The 23,427-nt window shown below is 41.0% G+C and overlaps 2 protein-coding genes across 2 annotated transcripts in view; one reads left to right on the forward strand and one right to left on the reverse strand.

Moving 5' to 3' along the window:
• cfap92 (cilia and flagella associated protein 92 (putative)) overlaps positions 1–3,322 on the reverse strand; it is a 15,691-nt gene extending 12,369 nt beyond the window's left edge. The window contains exons 1-4 of the mRNA XM_030729329.1: positions 3,031–3,322; positions 967–1,200; positions 621–808; positions 126–342 (exon numbers count right to left, since the gene is read on the reverse strand). Coding sequence (XP_030585189.1) covers positions 126–342; positions 621–808; positions 967–1,153 — 592 coding nt within the window. The 5' untranslated portion in view covers positions 1,154–1,200; positions 3,031–3,322. The remainder of the gene's footprint in view (positions 1–125; positions 343–620; positions 809–966; positions 1,201–3,030) is intronic.
• Positions 3,323–5,789: 2,467 nt separating this feature from the next.
• efcc1 (EF-hand and coiled-coil domain containing 1) lies at positions 5,790–23,045 on the forward strand. Its single transcript, XM_030729815.1, has 8 exons — positions 5,790–6,655; positions 7,686–8,101; positions 18,660–18,808; positions 19,414–19,549; positions 19,953–20,109; positions 21,387–21,545; positions 22,032–22,101; positions 22,263–23,045. Exons 1-8 carry the CDS (start codon positions 5,978–5,980, stop codon positions 22,394–22,396), a joined length of 1,899 nt encoding a protein of 632 aa, XP_030585675.1. The 5' UTR covers positions 5,790–5,977; the 3' UTR covers positions 22,397–23,045.
• Positions 23,046–23,427: the final 382 nt, after the last annotated feature.

Raw genomic sequence — 23,427 nt, forward strand, 5'->3', positions numbered from 1 at the left:
TCAAATGGTTAAAACACATTTATATTACAATCCTGGGAATTTTCCTTTGAGGGAATGCTGAAACCTCTTTTTGTGCTGAGTAGGTGTAATATTTTTGTCACTGAAAACTTGACATGGATGCTCACCACACTCTGTCTCATGTTCAGACAGCTCCTGTGACAGTCTGATGGCTCTGAGTCTTTCATAGCGGGCTTGGCTGCACAATTTATCCTTAGTGTTCCATATCTGAAGCCTGATCTTCTCAGGAAGTAGACCGATCAGCACATCCCTGCTGACTCTGATGTTAAACTTCTGGGCCCAGCCAACCCAAATCCGATCCCCCTCAAGCCATGTTCTTAGAATCTGTTCACATTTATTTTTGCATTAGAAGGAATCAAAATCAAAAACAAAGTCAGTTTGTTCACAGAAATCATCTCTTTGATAATAACTCCTGAGCAGGGAACTATTTACTGTACAGTAACTCTACACCATGTAGCTACTTCCATCCACTTAGGATGTTCATGAATTGTTCATTAAGGACACACACACACACACACACACACACACACACACACACACACACACACACACACACACACACACACACACACACACACACACACACACAGGGTCCTATTTACCTTGCATTTGTCTTCTCTGTATATTTTTGCTACTGGCCCAAAGAACAGCATGTCCACTTTAACTGTCTTAGTATCACCTGGCAACAATTTGTATTCAATATGATAGCAGCTCAGAGACTTGTGGACTTTTCCTGACACATTCTTTATTTTTTTTGCTTTCTCAGACTCTTCAGGAGCATCGACTTCCCCTGCAAAAGCCAAAATGTTTAGGGATGAGATTTAGGATCAAATCATGGCTTTTTCACATTACAACAGATATGCAGGACACGCCAAACTCGTCCTTCTCACTCTGCCTGTCCAAACAGAGCTAACGATAATTGTTTATATATTCTATGGACTATCTTACCTTCTGGAACAGCTAGAGCTATGTAAACTGCCCATGTGACGTAGTAGGCACTGTCATCTGTTTGCACTCTGATATCTGAATCAGTGCCAGACAACAATTCAGTCTCAAGAACGAGGACTTCTTCCTGTTCTCTCTCTGTAACTTCTCCGTCATCACAGGCTGGATTACAAACACTCTTCTCTGACATGTTGGCCTTTGGGTCAGATTTTGCTGTAACAGTTTCCTTGAAAAACACTGTAAGAAAATAGCAAATAAAGCTACATTTTACATCTAGACAGAAATGTGTAATTGTAAGGATGCATCTTATCACAATCCTAGCCCTAAAAACCCTTCCGTTGACCGCTATGCTGAGTGGCTCTGGTGGCTCTCTTATGCTGTGCTGGGGGTTTTTACGCCATGGTTTGAGTCCACTTGTCTCTTTGAAAGGAAGGGTCTCTGCAAATCAATGCAATGTTGTTCTGTGTGATCAACTTTATGCTCTGATGAAACATTTCTATCCTGAGGAAAATGCCTCATCCACAAGGCACAAAGGCTCACTGAATGGTTTGATGAGGATGAAAAATGTGAATCATATTCTATGACTTCCACAATCACCAGATCTAAAGCCAAACGGGAGATTTTAAACAGAGCTCTCTACCACTATCATCATCAAGCCACCAAATTAGAGAATTTATTTTGGGAGAATGGTGTTCAACCCTCCAGTAGAGCACCAGATACACCGAGAATCAATTCAAAGGCACTCTGAACTGGTTTGTGAAATGATTGTCCAACACCTTACCGAGACACACTTCTGTCTGTTTGGCACCTGTTTATCAAACAGCTGTAGAACAAAAATATTCTCACTTATCCCCTGAAAAAATACCAAGCAAATAATCTAGAGTAAGATGTTTGACTGCAGCTACAGAATTTATCCATTAATTTTAAGTAACAAAACAAAGTATGCCTCAATCTCAAAAACAAAAGATGTCTCAATAACCTTTACTAAGTAGATTTCACACACTGATATGGGGTGTAACAATTTCCCAGAACCACAGTTTGGTTCACACTGAACCATAAACTCCTTCACCCAGGACCTCAAGTGGGAGCCCACCATCACCTCTGTCGTCAAAAAGGCCCAGCAGAGGATGTACTTCCTGCGGCAGTTGAAGAAATTCAACTTGCCAGCAAGGACCATGGTGCAGTTCTATACTGCCATCATTGAGTCCATCCTCACCTCCTCCATCACTGTGTGGTACGCTGGAGCCACCACTAGGGACAAACAAAGACTACAGCGCATTGTGCACTCTGCTGAGAAGGTGATTGGCTGTAACCTCCCATCTCTCCAGGACCTGTACACCTCCAGGACACTGGGGCGTGCAGGTCGGATCACAGCCGACCACTCTCACCCTGGGCACAGACTTTTTGACCCTCTCCCCTCAGGCAGGAGGCTACGGTCCATACGGACCAGAACCTCCCGCCATAAGAACAGTTTCTTCCCCTCTGCTGTTGGACTCATGAACAATTACCCTAAGACTGTTACCACCACCCTCCACAAACGCTGATGACCCTATGTCTATGCACCTGTCTGACTGCACTGATGTACATATTAGTGGAATATAGTTTACATTCTTTTATCTTTTAATTAGTCTCTGCACTGTATATTTTGTAAGCTCTAATATCTCTGTATATTTGCAATTTGTATACTTGTATATTGTCTTATAGTTTTTATACTTATTTGTTTTTTTTTTTTTCTGTAAGCACGAAGTACCGCAGCAATTTCCTAATGCTGTGAACCTGTTCACCCATATGGCAATAAAAACCTTCTGATTCTGATTCTGATTCTGATTTATTGTGATGCATTTCTAGTTCACTCATTACCTGAATATTTTTTGAACATTACATGGTTATTTTCACTGAATAAATAACAATACAATGTCAATATTGACAGCTTTCTAAAATATTCGTGTTTTCTAATTTCTATGACAGGTGGTCTATACACATGCGCGCGCACCTATTTATCCATCTATGTAAAATTCCTTTTTAACCCGCTTCACTAAAATTCCTTTTTAACCCGCTTCACCTTACCGTTTTCTCTGCCCAACCGAGCTCCTGTCGCTTGAGGTGAAGGTTAGCTTAGCGCTACCAACTTCTGCAGCCCTTAGAGTTCGTTAACTTCAGCCTCAGTTTCTCCTCCCGTCACTTTAACAGGACTTTACATGCTGACGATGCGTTCCCATTTATATAAATGACATGAGCGAATGAACTAACTTCGTTACAGTTCTAAAGCTGACGCAGGCTGGGCTGTCAGAAAAAGTTCAAACTATATGATTTTTTTTTTTTTTCAGGAGTGCAACGCACGGCGACAACGCACTGGTTGTCCATGGCAACGGCTGTAGTGAAGGAAGTCAGGTGTGCCGCTGCCCTCACGCGCTCTTCAGACGTCCAATGAAAGAAACTCATTTTAGTGGTCGTGGAGGGGCGGGGCTCTAAACAACTGCAGTTTTTAAGTTTATCAGGTCAATAATTGTATGTGCAGTACCAGTCCAAACTTTTGACTGGTACTGTGAATACAAGTTATTCTGATGTGTCACTACTTTGCCAACATCTGGAAGAAGACCCAAACTGTCATCCTCAGATAAGAGGAAATTTATTAGGATGTTCAAGAACAACCCAGAAACCACCAAGGCTCAAGCCTGCCATGAACTGGAAACTGCTGGAAAACCAGCATCTCTGTCCATAGTAAGGCAAGTTTTACATTGCCATGTACTGAGAGGGTGCTGACTACGAAAGAACCCCCTACTCCAAAATCAACATCAAGCTCGACTGAAATTTTCAGCTGCCAAGGAGAGAAAAGTTTTATGGTCAGACAGGACAAAGACTGAGCTATCTGGCCACAATGACAAGATATGTTCGGAGGAGTAAAGGTGAGACTTTCAAACCCAAGAACACTGTACCAGCTCCCAGCATGGGGGTGGGAGCATCATGCTCCGGAGCTGTTCTGCTGCCAGTGGTACTGGAAAGTTGCATAGAGTGGATGGAATAATGAAGGAGGAGGACTACCTCCTAATTCTTCAACTTCACCCTAAATCAACAGCTAGACAGTTGAAACTTGGACATAACTGTGTGTTCCAACAGGACAATGATCCCGAACACACATCAGAACTGGTTTTGGAATAAATAAAGCAGACTAACATTAATCTTCTGGAATGACCTTCCCAAAGCCTCAACCTCAACCCTTCTGAAAATTTGTGGACTATGCTTAAAAGCCATGTTCGTGCCAGGAAACCAACCAGTTTAAAGAAGTGTTCCAATTCTGCCATGAAGAGTGGTCAAATATCCAGCCAGAAGCTTGTTGGTGGCTGTGGAAAGTGTCTGGTTGAGGTGCAATTTGCTGAGGGACATTTAGCCAAATATTAGTTGGGGTATATATATTTTTGGGATGCACCCAATTCTTGTTTTTTAAAGTCATTAAAGATGTATGCTGTACAATCATTCCACCCTGGAAAAAGAACAGTTCAAAGAAATCATTAAAAGCCCAAAATTACAATGGCGTTCATGCCAAAGACTTATGACCACAACTGTTAACTACATAATGTTCAAAAATATAATAATATAATATGAAAGCTCTTAGAGATTTACTTCTAACACTGAGTAAAGTAAAACATATTTATGGTTGTAAGCAGGCTACACACTTTATCAGCTTAGAATTTAATCTTGTGCTTCAACCTGGCCACTTAATTGACAAAGCCATGACTCAAAATGTGTTTATGGAAGCTGCCAATACTTGCTTCTAGAAATTTCAGTCAGGTTGGCCATTGCTAGATTGGTCCTTTGAAACCAGATGTGGCAAACGAGGGGTGGACCCAACTGAGAACCTCGGAGACACTGCACGTGCTTTTACAGTAGCTACTTGTCAAATCCAAAGTGGGCCCACTCTAAAGCATACCTGCATTTGTGGTGCTTTTTTGACTCTATCTAGGACCATAACACAAAGTCATAATGTGCTCAGTATGATTCGAAACTATGGCAATTTGGATCATAAATAGAACTGATCTGAATTGAAAGTACAACATTAGTTTAATAAATTTATGTTATGTCATTTTTAATATTTTCTGCATTTTTGTACACTGTAAAAAATTGAAACAAAAGCAGCCAACCCTTGAAATAGAACGTGTAGTTGAACTGTTCCTTAGTGACTGATTAATTGCCTAACATCCAAGAGGTCACCATGCACTGATCTGTCTAGGGTTAGGGTTAGGCTTTATTTGAGTCTTCTACCTGTGTTACATTTCAAGGGAAGTCTCCAACAGTTTTGGCATTACAGTTTTTTTCTCTTAAAAACTTTTAAATGTGGGTCTATTAAAACATGTAGATGCTCACCAAACCTAAATCCCATCCCCAGCTCCACCCTGAGATGCTCAGTGACTTGGGGGATGTTCAGAAGTTAAATATAAGGATAGTCCACCTATCTGGAGGAACAACAAGCTTACTTACACTAAAATGAAAATTATCAGGAAAAAGCACACTACAAATACAGAAGAAAACTTTTACCAAACACACTACTCTCATTACATCATACATAAAGTAAGGTGGGAGATGTGCAAAAACCCCCATATAAGAGTGTGTTTTCCCTGCACACAGACCATGCAGTGAAATTTTCTTCAGCTTAAAATAAAAGCCATGCCTCTGCTGCATGGGCTATAAGTCTCTTGGGCGTCTTACATCTTAGCAAGGTCTAATCCAAGTGAATGACAAAAGTTTACACACCTGGTGCCAATTACACTCAGGCAAACGGCAGTTCGAGGCCGCTATAGTATGCGTAGTGTTGTTGCAGAGTGGGACCCCCGGTTGCGGATTTTGGGGGCAGTACTAAATTCAAATCTGCTCGGGCTAAACACACGCCTCATTTCAGCTGCGCCACTCTGCCCCAGGTTTCTGTGCAGAGCGAGAGCAGAAATGCACACGGGATGCAGCAGAGAGCCACAAAGTAACTTCAGTTCAGTTTGAGGAAATATGACTTTGCTCAGTGGAAATGATGGACGCGATAGACACCATTGATCCATACAGCCGACCAGCGCGCAGGACACAATGGATAGTCAGCACTCTGGCTTACCATTACGGACTGGACCGGGGAGTGGAGAACGAAATTATAGTTTTGGCCACCGGATTGGATCAGTATCTGCAGGAGATATTCCACCACATGGACTATCAAGGTGCGGGGAAAATCCCCGTGGAGGACTTTAACATTTTGTGTGAAGTTTTGGGACTGAACAAAGACTCGGAGGATACAGAATGCGCCGACGTTTTGGACAATTTACCCAGCGAGCTCACCTTCAGACAGTTCCACGCCAAACTGTGCGGATACTTCAGCACTAAGGCTGGCTGCCAGTATGAGAACGGCCGGCTGCTGGTCGGGATGGACAGCGAGCACATAGAGACTCAGATCCGCTTGAGGAGCCCGCTGAAACGCCGAGAGAAGCTGTTGTCTGTGGGAGCGAGCAGCAGCCCCTCTCCTTTCCCGGAGGGGCGGCACGCCTCCGGCTGCAGGCTTGGATCATGCACCCGGGAGTGCTACGAGGAGATCGTGGCCCTGGAGGAAGCGGAGGACCGGATAACCAAACTGGAAGATGAGAATGCGAGTTTGAGGGAGCTGATCGAGGACATGCGAGCCGCACTTCAGAGCAGTGATGCCCGCTGTTTGGCTCTGCGGGTGAGAGGGGGAATTTTGAATATGAGTCGATAAATATGAGCGTAATTTTTAGGATGGAATATATTTCAATTGGATCTCCCAAGCCCATAAAAATGCACATTATGTGATGTACCTACAGGCTTTGGGTAAGGGAACAGAGATGCTGTTGGGGCCCAACCTTTCCTGAAGGGATGGGGCCACCCAACAAATATTGTCACCAACGCCTAAAAGTAGTTATTGATGACTTTTAAAGGATTAATGGATGATCTATAACCAATATTTACTGTAAAGAAAGTAAAACCCAGGTTTCAGGGATATCCACCAGGAAACATGGGTGTGTGTCCTGTGGCCCCACTCCCCTAAAGACCCCAAGAAGCCAGACTCCTCCTCCTTCATTAATTTGGAGAAGTTGAATTGTTAGAAGCAGAATTAAGTCATTCCCACCACTAAATATCAACTGTTGAGTTCTGAATTTTGAGTTTGTTTTATGGTTTCTGGACTTTGGGAATTAGCACCAGCTTAGACATATGTTGTTTCAGCTTTACAGGCTTGTTTACACAGGACTTAATGAGAACTTGGCTGGACTGGAGACAGGGTTCATATTCAGATGCTCATGGAGGGGGTCAGTGGGGACTTCTTAACAGGTTAAACCAGCTCCTCTGCAGTTATAAGCATTCATAAGTCTTCGTGAAAATCCACGAGATTTGCAGGTGCAAGCATTAATAGGTTGTTTAGAAATTCTGCCCCTTTTAAAGAAGGCAAGTTGTTTTTAGGGAGACATTAAACTAAAAATGTATGCTAGATGAAGGTAAAAAGGTTTTCATCAACTCAGTTTTCAAAGAAATTCATTTTTATTTATATAGTGCCAGCTCACAGAAACAGAGTTAACTGACAACTTAACAGCAAGAGATATTTATACCACAGCCTTGTGGCCATTTTTGTGATCTGTTAAAACAGCACTTATTTACAATTTCCTACAAAACCAGGACCTGCTTAGTCATTCTAGTAAGTTAAGGGAACATCTCATTTCACTTGTTCCTCTTTTCTTCAGGTTGGACTGTGGAAAAGCCACTCCAAACACAAAGCAGACGAAGGCTGTTTTGTGGCCCGCCAGAAACAAGCCATCCAGAAGAAAATGGCCAACACCAACCTGAAAAGCCTTCAGAACATAATCCATGAAATAGAACTGCTGCGTAGCTCACGGGAACGACAGGTGGAGGAAGCCATGCGTTGTAATCAGAGACTGGAGCAGGAACTGTGGAGCTCTAAAGAGACTGTGGCCGCTTTGGAGGACTGCAACCGGGCTCTGAAGAGGGAGCAGGTGGCTATGAGGAGGAAGGTGGAGGAGGCCCGGCAGGCACTGCTCAGCGGACTGGGTAAAGTGAAGGAACTGGAAGCAAAGGCAAATCATGTGTCTGCACTGCAGAGACACATCCTTCAGCTGGAGTCAGAGCTCCTCTACTACAGGTAAACACTCTCACATTCACATGTAGTGTTTCAGTCTGAGCAAACATTGGTATGTTAATGTTTATTTAGGAGTATAGGATTTTGTCAGGACTGCACCCTGCACCATCTTGACTGAACTGCCATTGTTTTTATATTAACTAAATACTTGCTGTAGTGGTAGAGGACGCTTGGAACAATTAACTGACTGAAGTGCTGTTAATCCCAAACACAAATTCTATTTCTTACCAAAACACTGTCTCCAACTAACAAACATCTTGATGACATTTTCTTCATTATAAAACATTTGCAGCATCGTTAATGTCTCAAATCCTGTCTTCTGCATTGATGTTTTCTTGCTGGCAGTCTTCTTTCTCATTGCTTCATTTCTTGCTGCGTTTAAGGCAACAACTGGCAATCATTACAACATCACGTAACTTGCAGCAAGAATGTTTTGCCTGTGTGTTTGTACCCAGTACCAAAAAATTATAAGGAACAGTATGCAAGACTCAAAGATGCCCACTCACTTGCCTACCTGATACATAAGCAAAATTAGGTGTGGGTTTGCTTCTACAGTTGCCCACTGCACATCTGCATTCATGTATGTCCCTCACCCGCATAATGCAGTTTAGCTCACAGACATTACATTGTGACTGCCTCGTACATTTTTTGGAACATTTTTTTATTGGAATTATCTGACAAATAATATTGTCTGCTGTGTGGAACAGCCTAACCAAGAAGTTAGTATTTAAGATTTGGAGAGTGAAATTCTAGCATTTTATTAGTCTGTTATTTAGATCAAATTAACAGATGTTTGTGCAGATTACATTTACATAACATTGTCATGTACTGGGGCGCCCGGGTAGCTCAGTGGTGGAGCAGGCGACCACATATGCATACATATGCCGCCTTGCAGTGCAGGCGGCGCAGGCTCGAGTCCCGGCCTATCACCAACCTGCCCCGTTTCCCGTTTATTTACCTCACATCCAAAATGTTATAATCATCCAAGTTTAGAATCAATTAATCACCAATCTATTTAAACTTCAAAGAACAGCAATACCAAAACAGTCTATCCTGCCAAAGAGAGTGAAAATAGACACAGTTTGAAATTTTTTCTCCAGCTTTTTTTTTTTTTTTTTTTTTTTTCACACTACTTACACCTCTTGTACATTGATATTTACTTCATGGAGAGGTTGTCCAGATGTCCTCACTCTACTGTTGCAGTTTGTACAATAATCAACATTTTTGTAGGGAGACCATAAAGGCAGTTTCACAGCAGTGTCACCATGGTGAGTGTCAATGTTTTGACTTTAGACACCCTGTCTTACAAACTGTCTTGTAGGAAATATACTAAAAGCTAGGCCGATGAGGATTGTACAAGCATAAATACGTTTCCAGAAAATCTGCAAAAATAAAAGTGCTAAATGTCCATTTCTGTCCAGTGCTGTTGATCTGAGGTGGATGTTTAAGATAAACAACTGGTGGAGTTTTTTTTTTTTTTAAAGGGCTCATATGTTGTCCTGTGCCTTTACATAAGCTGTGGGTTGATGCACTAAAAGAAATAGTGGCCCAAGTTTACAGAGAGAGTGCATAGACTAGACATAAACCTCTCTGTTAGGTTCAAGCAGCTGTTGAACCCCGAGCATAGCAAGTGTCATGAGAAACGAGGGCTTGTTTTGGCACGTTATTGCATTAGAAAGGCCTTTGTGGTGAGAATCTACCATAATGAATTATAATTCCTCCTACAGTAGGTTGAAATGACTCTGTTTACTTCTGGCGTCATGCCTGGAAAGCTCTCCCATGCTATTTATAAAGGCTTGATGTGGCTTACTATTGCAATTTTCAGTCTTGTTGTGTTTGAGTTTATTGAATGGGGCTTCGTGTGTGGCAGGTCGGTTTTGCTTGAGCTCCACTACTGTTGGGAACTATTCATTTTGGTGGAAGTAAGGGTGTAATTGCACTTTCAAAGTACAAAGCCATTGGTTTAATGTTTATCTCTGGCTCTGTTGTTCCCACTGCAACCATATAATCAGTGTCTGCAGGTCTGGCAGATGTCTCTAAATGCTTGTAATGTCTACATAATACTGCTATTACGTAGTCATGGACAACCAGAGCCATATGATTTAAAATCTTCACTTCTACCTGCATATAGGTGACTCTAAAAAAAACAATTTTAGCAGCCACGGTACCCTTCCTTTTTTAACCCTGAGCACCACTAATATATGCAGACTGTGAAAAGGCTTTTCACTGCCCCTCCATTGATGCCCTAATGGCAAATAATTCAATACCACAAAGGCAAGTGAAAGCTCCATTGAGTGAGAACCTCAGCAGACTGACTGTTCTCATCAATCTTTGCTCACTTCTTTCACTCTGCTCCCAAATGAGCAATACCACATAGGCACCCCCATCCTATGGATCTTAGCAACCAAGCCCCATAGATATTCTCACCGAAAGCCTCAAAGCTTGCTCACTAACATTATATCCAAGGACACAGTTAGAAGTGAACGTGCGGTAGCTCTTTGGTGCCCTTTTATCTCTTTCTCCAAAATAATGTGACTATGAGTTACTTTAAAATAAACTCATGATTTTTTTTTTTCAATGTACTGTCTCAAATATCACAGATTGTATGCAGTAGCCTAGTAGGTCAAATAGCTGTTGAAATGATCGACCGTAACTTTATCTCCACGGCTTATTCCTCAAATGCTGTGACAAGTAATGAGATTAGCTCTGACACTGTGAGATCTCCTGAGATCCAGCTACGTTGCTGTAGGATTGGTACAGCTTTTCTCCTGCAGAGTCCAAAGTGGAAATAGATAATCACATATCTTCATGATGCTGCTAAATGGAATGGTTCTTATATAGCACTTTTCTATTCTGCTTGAGCATCCAAAGTGCTATACACAACATCAACCATTTTTTAGAACATTTAAAGTTTATGTAGCTTGGCACTGTTTCCCAGGGTGTAGGGACTATATTTTAAAATGTCTCAAAGACATACCAGTTTCTCATTGTAAGATGGGTCAGCTGAAAAAGTAGAGAAGGCCTTTTTTAAAAAAACACAAATCAGTCATTAATTGTAAGATTCACAATAGGCAGGTAATTTTATTGAATAAAAGGGTGGACATTCATCCACCCAGTTGACCAACCAGTTGATCAGTGTAGAATTGTGAAAAGGCTGAAGTCCTTGGACAAAGATGGTACTAAAGATAGTACTAATACTAAAATGTTCCATGAGTCCATAAATTCTCAAACCTTGATTAGTGCTGCCACACTTACATATGTCTACAGAGAGCCTGTTCATGTACTTTTACCAAAATTGGCTGCCATTCATTTAGGCAGCACTCTGAAGATGGATAATTCAATGACTAGAGTTAAATACCTAACATATATATGTATTAGCATTACATATACATTAAAACTATTCATTTCAATTTTATTTATATAGCACCAAATCACAACAGTCACCTCAAGGTGCTTTATATTGTAAGATAATGACCCTGCTATAATCACAAAGCTACTATCTAGCTTTAGCTTAAAATATGGAGCGTAACCAGGAGCAAGTTAGCTTAGCACAAATTAAGCAAGGTAGGTAAGTTAGCCTTTGCCAAGGCATCTGCACAAAGATAATATTTAGTCTTAGTACAATAACCATAAAGCTATAGCCTGTAGATAACTAGCTTAACTAAGTAACTTAACTTAAAGCCAACAATGGCAAATATATAACTGTGAAATATAACTTTATTATTATTATTTTGTTACCTTAATGTGTACAAATTTTCTATTTAGTGAACTTTAGCAAAGCTTCCACATTGTTTTGTCTTGCACAGCACCACATCCTTTTTTTTTTTTAGTTTACATGCTATGCCAAGCTTAGTTATCTGACTGCTCTAGATTATTTATTCATTTATATATATATATATATATATATATATATATATATATATATATATATATATATATATATATATATATATATATATAAAATATAAAATAAAGTATTTGGTAACGTACAAATTTCCTCTAAAAAGTCCCCTTTCAACTTTCCAACAACATCCCAGCAGAGGTCCATTTAAAAAAAAATGTGGTCCTCAGTATGTGGGTGTTGTTGCATAACACGTCTGCCATTGCTTTGGGTTGAATGTGAGAGCAGAGCCGAGGCTGAGATTCAGATGGGAGCCACACCTTCAGCAGCAGTTGATCAGCACATCTCTGGAGAAGTCTTTGTGCAGCTGTGATGATATAAATTTGTTACTTTTGGTTCAATTTTTCTCTTTATTTCCAGGAGTCAAAGGGAGCTTAAATCAGTCACTGTTGTCTATAGAGCTCTGTGGGCCAGACATATTAGACAATGGGAAGCACAGCGAGAGGAACAAAATGGAATGAGGGGGAGGAAAGCCTACCATCTGGAGGAAGAAACAAACATTCAGCTGTTTGTTCATGAAATGAAACATCTTTTACAAGGGACCAAAGCAAGAGGGAGGGATTTATTCATTAGTTTTGTGCCCGAAAGAAAAGACATGAAGTGGAGAGTCCAGATCAGTCATTAAAAGTGAACTTTGACTGCTTTTCATCCAAAAAAATATTAAGTTTTAATATCCCCTTAGATTCAGGTGTCTCAGTTTATAAAGTCCAGGGATTTTTAGAGAACACACCCAAGCACATGCGTACTACATGTGCAAGTTTAAAACTCACTTTTTATTTGCTGGCTTCTTCTAACCTTAGGACCTCTGAATGCAGGCCCCAAGGGAGGCATAATCTCTTGGCCTTTTCATGCTCTCTGTATGGTGCCTGAGAGCACAGAGAAGAGGAGGGTCTAGCATACCATTTATGTGCCTCAGCTCTAGAGCTGCAGCATTGTGGGGAGCAGGTGCTGCCATGGCATTCTTACCCTTTAAATAATGTGGAAAACACACTTGAGGGATGTCTGGGACCCGTGGCATTCTGCTGCTGCTGTCTTGCTGTTGTTCTTGAGCAGCCTTCGAAACCCCACACTGCCAAGTAGACTCGTTTTCACGCTGAAGTGCCGCCCTGTTCTCTCTGGTTTGGAGGTAAGCTGACATCAGCAGAAAAAACATCACACACAAAATATCTTATAAGTGTGCGCCACCCACCCTCGCTGGACTTCTGGCCCTGTAAAACTTCCCTGCACTTTTAATACCATCGTTTGTTTGACTTAAGGGGTTTCTTTGCACTTTGCTGGCTAAGGAAAGTTTAACCACCCTCTGTAAATGTTACAGCCATTGGTTTTTGGATCAAGTCCTCAGCTAGTGCAAAACAATAATCACATCCCTAGAAGTGCTTTATTTGTATCCCAGAAACCAGCTCATTGTACAAGCACAGCCCAAGAGGACTTGATTAATAACCGTCAGCTACGTAAACACAGTCCTCTTGCCTGTCTCCGTCATGCTGCAGGGCACCAACAACTGGCGAACTTCAAGTGCAAGCTCAGGTTTACAGCGTGCCCTCATTTTTAACCTCTGCGGGGAAAGCAGACCGTCATTGACTGATGACACCTGAAAGAGGAAACTGCTCTTGTGGGAGTGGAAGAAGGTCGACAATGATGGGGGAGGAGAGGTTATGTTGATGAAAAGTTCACTTCAGCACCATGCAGTAATAAACACAGGGGGGGACTCTGGGTGTCCTGGCTCTAACAACAAACAGCTTGACTGCCTCCCACCAGCCTAAAGAATGGCTTTAAACTTTTGCTAATAGAATGCAGGATACTATTAATTAGAAATGCCCTGACATAGCACAATAAAGCTCTTCATGTGTATATTTACTGCTGTGTGCGCCTTTAGGGATCAGTTTTAATTAGCCTGTATTATATAGGCTACAAAATTCATACCGCTAGACAATTTTTCACTGTCAAACCAATAATATATGTATGTCAAGAAATATATGTGTGGCTTCTCCGCATACATATGCAATATTAAAGTTCCTTTTATTCAGTTCAGACATTGACATTATGAGCTCATTCCAAGTCTCAATTTAATTTTGGCTAGAGATCAGCCAGAAAGTGTCTTTTGATACATGAATCTGATAAAAGCAAGTGGGAAGGAGATGTGAAATTGATTAACCTCTCCATCTGTTGCACTTGTAGAATACTTCCTCAAAAACAATACAGCCTGTTTTTAAGTTTCCAGCAGATGTACACAGTTAAATTGTGGCTTGATTCTCTAACTGATTTATACCATAACCATGACCTCTGTTTGTTTCTGTGTTCTTTTTTTTTTTTTTTCTGATGAAGGGACAAAATAACTGTTCTTAGAACATGTTTGTTCTACCAGAGCAGCTTTGCATGATTGATAGTTCAAAATAATCCAGATTGTGTTTTACTGGGCCTGGGTGCAGCCCCTCGATTTATCCTCTGTCTGAAACATGCCACTTTCACCTCCATTGAAGCCAACTTTCTTCTGACTTGCTGCTTCTTGTAAACTAAGGTTTGAACAGCAAGTATGTTCGACACTAGAGCTGTGTGCCTGAGATGGCCATATTGGTTTTAGCAGCCTTTAAGCCAACACACAGCAACATTCACTGTTAATTCTTGTTTCCCTGTTAGCTCTGTTCAGGCCTTTAGTGCTAAATGCACAGCTTGTTTATGCCACAGCTGCCCTAAATTAACACTATTGGTAATTACCAAAATCATTCTTTATGTAAATGGAATGGTAAAGGGACTAGTTCTTATATAGTGCTTTTCTACTCAAGCTGAGCACTCAAAGCACTTTATACAACACGTTTTGCATTCACCCATTCATACATGCACTTCCTTCTACAGCTAAGTGCTTTCTATCTAACATCCATACACATTCATACTCTGACGGTTGCATCAGAGAACAACTTGGGGTTCAGTATCTTGCCCAAAGATACATTGGCATGCAGCCTGGAGCAGCCAGGAATCAAACCACCAACCTTCCGATTAGAAGATGCTCCACCTCCTGAAGCAGCAGCCACCCCATGTCTCTGTAATGGTTAATCCACCAGTGTGCACGACCTCTTTAATAAAAATGATATTTTTGATGCTAAAATATAATAATTTGTGTTATCTGTGAATATTTATATTTACTGTTTTACAAAACAGCTGAAAAAATAGTAAAGATTTTTTGACTCAGATCAAATGACAGTTATTTATCTAATAAATAACAATAGAATTTTTTTGTTTCAAAAAAGTTTTGGACAGATTTCTAAAATATTTGTGCTTTCCTGGTTTTTTTTAATAATTTTGTTAAGCTCTGTATATGGTGAGCATTTAGCATCAATATTTGTTTACATCCTTTTAAACTGTTACTGAACATCATTCTAAATGAATTCCAGCCCAGAATGATTTTCTTAAGTTGAAATAAGTACACGAAGCTCAAATAAAATATTTTTTCAGACTACAGGTTTACACACAGAATACCGTGCACAAGTCTTGAGCCACCCCTTATTTCTTTATATTTTGCTAGAAAAATGGGAAATAGGTGCAGGGATTTATTGAAACATGCAAACGTACATTGACTAACAGCAAATAAGGCAAAAACAGAAGTTGTGCAATTCTAACTAGCATGAAAGTCAGTATTTGGAATGACATTTATTCTTCAACACAGCCTGAACTCTGTTAGGTGGCAGCTTGTAATTTCTTTAGGAAAAGTTCTTCAGGCCCAAAAGAGAGAAAACAAAAATGATACACAAACAAACACACGATCTTGCAACAATGCCCACCTGAGCCAGAGCCCGACAGAGGAAAAGCCCAGGAGACCCGGACCGTGTGCAGCCCCTCGAGTACTGAAGACCCAAGGCCACACATCTCAATGACAACCACATGCCCACCCCCACAGAAGGAAGAGGGAGGCCCCAGATGGAGCGCCCATAGCCAAAGGGTAGGAGCCCCAGAGAACCAGAGGCAATGGGCTGCTGACCCTGCCGGAGGCTGGCCACCCCCGACACAAGCCAAGGATGGGAGCTCCAGGCATTACGTTATTTGAATAGTTTTTAAGTCCGTGTTAAGTGGCTTAACAAGCAAAAAAAAACATCCCACTGAAAATGGTCAGATACAAGGACTGGACTGAAATGAGTGAAAAAGCAGCTAATATCCAAAGAAAGACCTTCAAAAAGCCTGGAGAACTACTGCTCAAGACCACTTTTAAAAAAATTACTAGAGTCTGGCTCCTTGGAAGCAAAATATAAAGAAATGAGGGGTGGCTCAAAACTTTTACACAGTACTGTCAGTTACTAAATTAAATCTGCAGCATCTTTTTCCCTTCTCTGCCTCTCAACAAAACAGATTAATAGATATTTTCATTTTGGCAGGTCAGACGCTTCCACGCTGGCAGATTGACAAGAATAATTGCTGATCAAATTTTGACTATGTCTGCTGCATCCCACAGTCTAACCACTATCCGGGATGTCTGCCTGGACTGCTTTCAGGTGTCTCTACTCATCCAGTTGGAATTCCCCCACTCAGCACCACCACCACCAAAGTTTTCTTTAAATGGGCTAAATCGCCTGAAAAGAGGGACCCAAATGCAAATGCAAACTAAGTGAAGTAAACAAGCTTTATTTAAGCTGATACAACAAAAATAAAGTCTGAACATAGGTGAACATAGGGCGGAGCAGACAACCTCACTCTTGTGAAACAAGGCAGCGGCCCCACGGCTGACAAAGCCAACATGGTAGAGCTATAAAATGCACTTCCTCTAATGGCCACTTGAGGATGGAGCCAAAAGTGAGTCAGTTCCCATAGACTCATTTTAAAATGTCCACCTTTATAGCATTAAAAATCTCATTTACAGACTGGTACAATAAAAGGATTTTGTCCCATATGTACAGTTTTGTCCTCCATAGCAATTGTGTGTGTGTGTGTGTGGGGGGGGGTATTTTTATATATTTATTTTTATCACTCATCCATTTGGATTCTTGAGTTAGTTTCATTGACAAATGTGTTCACACAGGTAGCTGATAGCTGTCTGATAAACTTCACCTCAGTCTGTTACTTAGTATTAAGTAGGATACCCCTGTCTGTGCATTTCACACGTATAGTTTATGGATGCAGCTTGCTAGCTGAGTTTGCTAGGATTCTACACCCTCGCTTCTGAATATAGCCTCAAAAAGCATGCATGTTGTATTGTCCAAAACATCAATCTTGAGGCTTCAAAATGCACAGCCCACAGATGGATGCCAGGCGTGGCATGCATCTTTTATACAGTCTGTGAGGGAAAAGGACAAAAACAGGATGTTACACAAGAAGAGGGACAAAAGATCTTTACCAAAATAAAACAGGAAATGACAATAGGTAACAAGGAAGCTATGATGCAGACAAACAGACTTGGGAAACCAAAAATATAACAGAACCCTATGGCTGTAATCTTTCCTTTGTAAAAAAGCTGTTTTATTAGCGTCTGTGCATGTCAAAGTCCTGATCAGTGGCTATGGCTTACTGCAGTATTCATGGGCAGAGGCTGCAGCTTCCCTCCAACCGCTGTCAATTAAAGTGCAGTTAGTCACACCAAAGCCTGAATTTGAAAAAAATGCCTTCCACCAGCTCACTCAAGAAGTCCCAGTGTCTCCACAGTAACCGGCCGAATTTTGTGTGTTCAGGTCTGTGTCCGTCTCACTGCAGCTGCTGGTCCCTTGGGAACTGACTCCTTCTTTCCTCCAACGTTGCGCCCTCTATAACTTAAACACGACGACCCTCTGATTGATTGCCAGAAATCTTGCTAAAGTTAACATGTGACTTCAATTGTTTCTCTCCAGTGTTGCACAAAGCTAAAGCAGTCCACAGATGCAGAGCATAATTTCATCTTACAGCATAGATTGCCTCATGCCAACAGGATATAAGCATGAGTTCTCTGTGACTTCTTAAAAAATCTTTTTTTTTTCTTCTATTTTTTTCTTCAGAGAGCCAGGCTGCTGAAACTCTTTCCGAGATTTTCTCTCTGCTTTTTTTTTTTTTTTTTTTTTTTTTCTTGGGCAAGACATCATCATCTGGAAACACTTATTCTGTGATTTATGAAGGCCCCCTATCGGATTTCCCCCAACACAAAAGAGCAGACAGCAGAAGAAACCTAGAAAATTCAAACCATTACAGAACGATTGATCCGCCCTAACTTCAGCCTCGGTCTTTTTTCAGGAGTGAATGCTTGAATGTGACCATGACATAAGAAAATACATGAAATATACGCTAGGTCATACATGTCTTCTCCACTGCAGATGAAAACAAATGTCGTAAATGCTTTACGTCACGTCTTGCAAACTTCTAACTCCTGCACACTTCAAGTGGCTCTCTACCACTGACCCACTTTACTGTAAAAATGCCTTAAAGATGCAATGTCTGGCTTCAATTACCCCACCCAGATTTGGCATACAGCATCACAGGCCTCTATAAAATTATCATGGCGGTTGTAGCTGTGGCGTAATACACACTCCCTTGTGTTACATGATATGTTCACTTTGATGTTGCCAATTGGTTTGGACTGAACTGTTCTCATCTGTGCAAATGTGAAGAGCAGTTTTAGCCCCTTTGGCCACTGTCAGTTTGCATGCAGCAGCATATATGGCAATATTTGCAGAAAAAGGGTTACATTGAACTCGCAGCACTTTCTTTCAGGTCAGAAGTGTCGAAACTACAACTCCCGAGCAGCGCCAGGGCAGAGCAGCAGCTGAGTGTTAGCAGCAGGCCAGGCCAGAGATGCTGCCTGGATACCCAGCATGACCGCTGTTCCCCAACAGGATGTGCTGTAACCACCCCAGACAAGAGTAAGATGATATTTCCTCTGAAGTACAGAATGTTGTGCTGATGCTATAGGCACTCACGTATGATCTTAAATGCAAGTCTAAGCAAATAAATACTGAGTGAGCTTTCAAAGACCCAACAATATTAAAGAACGAACTCTCACAATCAAATGATCTCCTGTAAGCAAATACTTGGCAACAGTGGGGAGAAAGACTCCCTTTTAACCAGAAGAGGTTTTTTTTTTCTTTTTGGCAAATTAATTAATCACAAAATACAACCACATGGAGCTGGAGAAAATATACAAAAACAACATTTATTCAATTATTTACATGATTTCTTTTTATGTGCAATTTTAATCTAGTGTTGATATTTTATTTTTTTTAAATATCATTGGTGATTAGTCAATTAATGGTTCATTATATAAAACATTAGAAAATAGCTAATCACAAGTATTGTCTTATTAGTCTGACAACCGTCCAGGCCCCACAGATTTTTCTGTTCACTCAGGAAAATAAACACTGTATTAACTGTTTGAGCCTCAAGCCTTTGTTGTTTGTCTGGACCTCTGCAGTGATAATGATAGTGATAATAGTTATAGCGATGGTGATAATGATGATGTGTTGTCCAGTGGAGGAGCAGCTGTTCCGCTCAGTGGAGGGCCAGGCAGCCTCAGACGAAGAGGAGGACAAGTGGACCGGAGATCAACAGAGGCAGGTGGACGAGGTGAAGAGGATCTTAGCCAGGCTATCCTGCTGTGGGGAAAGGTATGGCATGTTCACGCTATCATATAATTTGTCGTATATCTGGTTGTAGAACGAAGTCTGATTGTATAGAAGTCGTGATTAACTACCTCAGTAAACATTCTCAGTCCCTAGTTTCTATTCTTCTTCAGTAAATGATTTTCTGTTTGGTCAATTTAGGTCCAATTTAGAGTAAAATATAAAATAAAAACAATGACATAAAACCAGGGTAAGCTTTAGACATTAGTTATATTGTGATTGACACTGACTGCTATCCTGGGCTTCCAGCCTCATTCAGTCATGGCATACAAAAAAAAGTAGTCCACAATCCAATACGTGATGTCACAGTGGGTGTGTCCATCTTTTCTATACAGTTTGTGGGTCAGCCTGACTGACTTCTAATCTTCTATTATGTGTTCTCGATAAGGTGTGAGGACAAGGCATTCAAGAAGTTAATGTCTAATTTTGGGAGCTCGAGAAGCGAAGAGAGCTGCAGCGCTGTGGTGGAGCTCCTTGAGAGGGTGACCAGGCTGCATAAGCAGCTGGAGCTGAAGGAGAGCCAGGCAGAGATAGACATGGACCAGGTACAAGCCAACTCTGTCATCCCTCACACCAGGGTGGGCTTCTGTGGTTTCACCTGCCTTCTGTTGGATCCATTTCTATGAAAACGTTCTCTCATTGTTCTGACTTGCTTTACATCCCAAGCCATTTTGTGGGTCTGTGCACGGTGTGAAATTAGATTAGAGATGACTGGTAAAGGTTGTTCTGAAAGTGGAGGGCTTCAAAGGCTAAACCACAGCTAATGCTATGATCCTTGAACTTCCATCTAACCAAACCACCAGCCACTCACAAACACACACACACACACACACACACACACACACACACACACACACACACACACACACACACACACACACACAGAGCCTCCCTCTCTCTGTGTGTGGGTGTGTTTGCAGCTGTTTGCCACAGGACCTGACCACAGAAACACACCCCTCTTTGTTGCTGCATGACACTTAAAAAATATCATGAATTTAAAGCCCTTTCGTCACAGTCGAGTGCTATTTTCACAACACAGGAAGACAGGCAGAAGGGGGACCGTGATGTAATGTGTTCCCAGAACATCTCAGCACTTGGAGAGGAAAAGTCCAAACCAAACAAAGTCCTGACACTGAGGCTTTGTGTGTGTGCAGGATGTGTGGGGTGAGACTTTTGTCCTCCAATACGCTGCAGGGATTTCCCTTCACTAACGCTGAGTTGATATTACTCACATTGTCTAAAACATACTACATGATACTGATATTTGTGATATTGATAAGTGTCTGCAAACTTTTGATTGGAACTTTAGAAGTTCCTAACTTGTGTTTGGTCTTGGCTAGGTTGGTAGCTTTTCTTCCTGTAAATCCAAAAAGTCTAAAATTAACAAAGAAGTTATCCTACAGCTTAAAAGCACTGAAGGTCAACAGACCTGAAATAAAGAGTCATCAACCACATTGTTGTACTGGGTGACATGTTCCTTCCATTACTGGTAACATATACACTTCCATTCATTGTCTGTTAATTCATTACCAGCTATGTTAATAAAAGTACTCCCCAGTTAATTCAGTACTCTTTTTTTTTTCTGTTTGAGTATTGCTTGCTAACTACAGTGGCTGTAATGCTGTTTTTAGGCTTGTCTTATCTTCTGTCTGGTTTCAAGGTAATGTTTCATAAGTAAGTTTCTTGAATTCATTACAAAACATTAGTGTCCTTTATATTTATTGTAATGCTTTTAAAGACCAGATGTTCTTCCAAGATGAACCGCAATGTGAGTCTCGACCCTGATGCCAGACGTGACTGGTCTTTGTGCCGTGTCTTCCAGATGAAGGACTCGCTGATGCAGGAGCTGCAGCAGAAGGCTGAGGAGACTGAGCTGCTTCAGATGGAGCTGCAGATGCTGGAAACAGAGAGGGTCCGTCTGTCTCTGGTGGAGGAAAAGCTCGTGGACATCCTGCAGCTCCTCCAGCAGCTCAGAGACCTGGTTAGTCACTGTTGGTTTTTTTTCTTGACAAAATTGTTTGTCAATTTGTAAAGAACGTTTTAACTAATAGTCAAGGCTTTGTACAGATATGGGGTTGTTTTTTGTTTATTTTCTTAAAAATCAGCATTAAAACATCATGTGAGCTTAAATTAAAAGTAATGAAAATCATTTTGCAGGGTTGGCAGTTGAGAGAAATCCACTGATGGTGCACTGGAATGATTTTTTTCTGGTCAGATATCAGAAAGGAAAACAAACTGAAAGCATTTGCCTTGCTAGAGGACAAATCTCCATATGGACATTACCTTGGGTATACTTTCAAAATAAAAGTCAGCTTTGTGCTGTTGGGGTTTTTATCCATTCTTTTGTGTTTGTAAATAATTTGTCAAAAAAGCTGGAAGCTTTGCAGTTACAAGACACAATCTTCCCATGAAAGTGGCTGTTAATTACCTGAAAATTCATTTGAAACACGTTCTCTGCCGCTTTCAGAACGTCTCACGGAGGTCTCTCGGGAAAATCTTGCTCAGCACTCTGGAGTCTTGCAGTGACCCGCAGCATGGTTAGTAGACCTCACTCCCAATGAAATCAATACAACTCCAGTGAAATGCAGCCGTGAAAATTTACAGTTACTTATGAAAGGGAGTTAAATGGAAATTCTCATTGGATCGTCTGTAATGTGACTCCCCCAGAAATATCACATCTGCTCTGTTTGTAACACAGGCAAGGCCCATATTCTGGAGGTGCTCAACGCTCTCTATCATGAACTCACTGCTTGTGAGATTTTGTCTTCTGGCAGACCTCTGGAAAAGACACACAGTCAGCAGTCTCTCGACGCCCTCATCATCTCCTGCTAAACAAGACTGCCTCCTGTTGGCCTCAGAAAACTCAAGCATCTTTTTGATGGACACAAAGCTTAACAGTGGTAAAAAAAATGAAGCTGATTTTTGTGTATAGTGTATTATATTGTAGCATTTATACTCCTCTTACCCTGTATCTATAAAGGGATGTTATTCTAGAATTATTGTAGCAAAAAGCTTTATTACATATACATATGTTTTTTCAAAAGCTTTTATTGCACATAAATTTTCAGGACGTAAAAACTGTTTTTGTTTGATATTAACTTTTCCACAACAGACATGTAAATGTGAAAATACTGAAATAAGCTCAACTTTAACAGGACATAAAGTACTCAGCCTCTGCTGGTCAACGGGTGAACAACCTCTCTGACAGAACTTTAAAAGTAACCACATATAGCCCAGTGCCGTATGTGATGCCCTTCTTTTCAGCATGAAATGAGAAGGTGATAGGCTTGCACAAAGTGTGGAGAGGAATGCAGCCACCGGTGTGTTTTACTATCTCAGGAGACCAGACATGCTCTTACTTTGAAGCCCTTGGGATGCCTTAGTGTTGGGAGATAACATGGCATTAGCCACTTTGTATCTAACTGTGTTGACATCGTCATTTGTGACTATTAAGTGATAAATAAAAAAGCCATTGCAAATTTGTTCATACTGATATGAAATTTCTTTCTGCTTCCTTGGTGTTCTCTTTCTCACTTTCTGAGCACAGCATAGTCTTCATCAGCAATGCTAAACACCTGACAGATTGTACAGCGCTGACAAGGAACAGCACTGGCTGTCTCATAGCTGCTGACAGTAGACTTGTTTCTATATGTACTTGTCCTGCTCAACCTTAGAGCTGCATCTCATATCACTGAGACTGGAACCTGTCCTGTTATTCACAGGGTTTTGTGTTGGAGTCGATATTCTTAACCCTACAGCTGAAGAACTGCATGAATGTTAATTTATTTATGAAGCCACATAAAATTAATCAATTACTAAAACTAAAATCATGTCTTAAAGACATCAAACCCTGGATTCACTAT

This window comes from Archocentrus centrarchus, chromosome 5 (genome assembly GCF_007364275.1).
Source record: "Archocentrus centrarchus isolate MPI-CPG fArcCen1 chromosome 5, fArcCen1, whole genome shotgun sequence".
NCBI classification, from domain to species: Eukaryota; Metazoa; Chordata; class Actinopteri; order Cichliformes; family Cichlidae; genus Archocentrus; species Archocentrus centrarchus.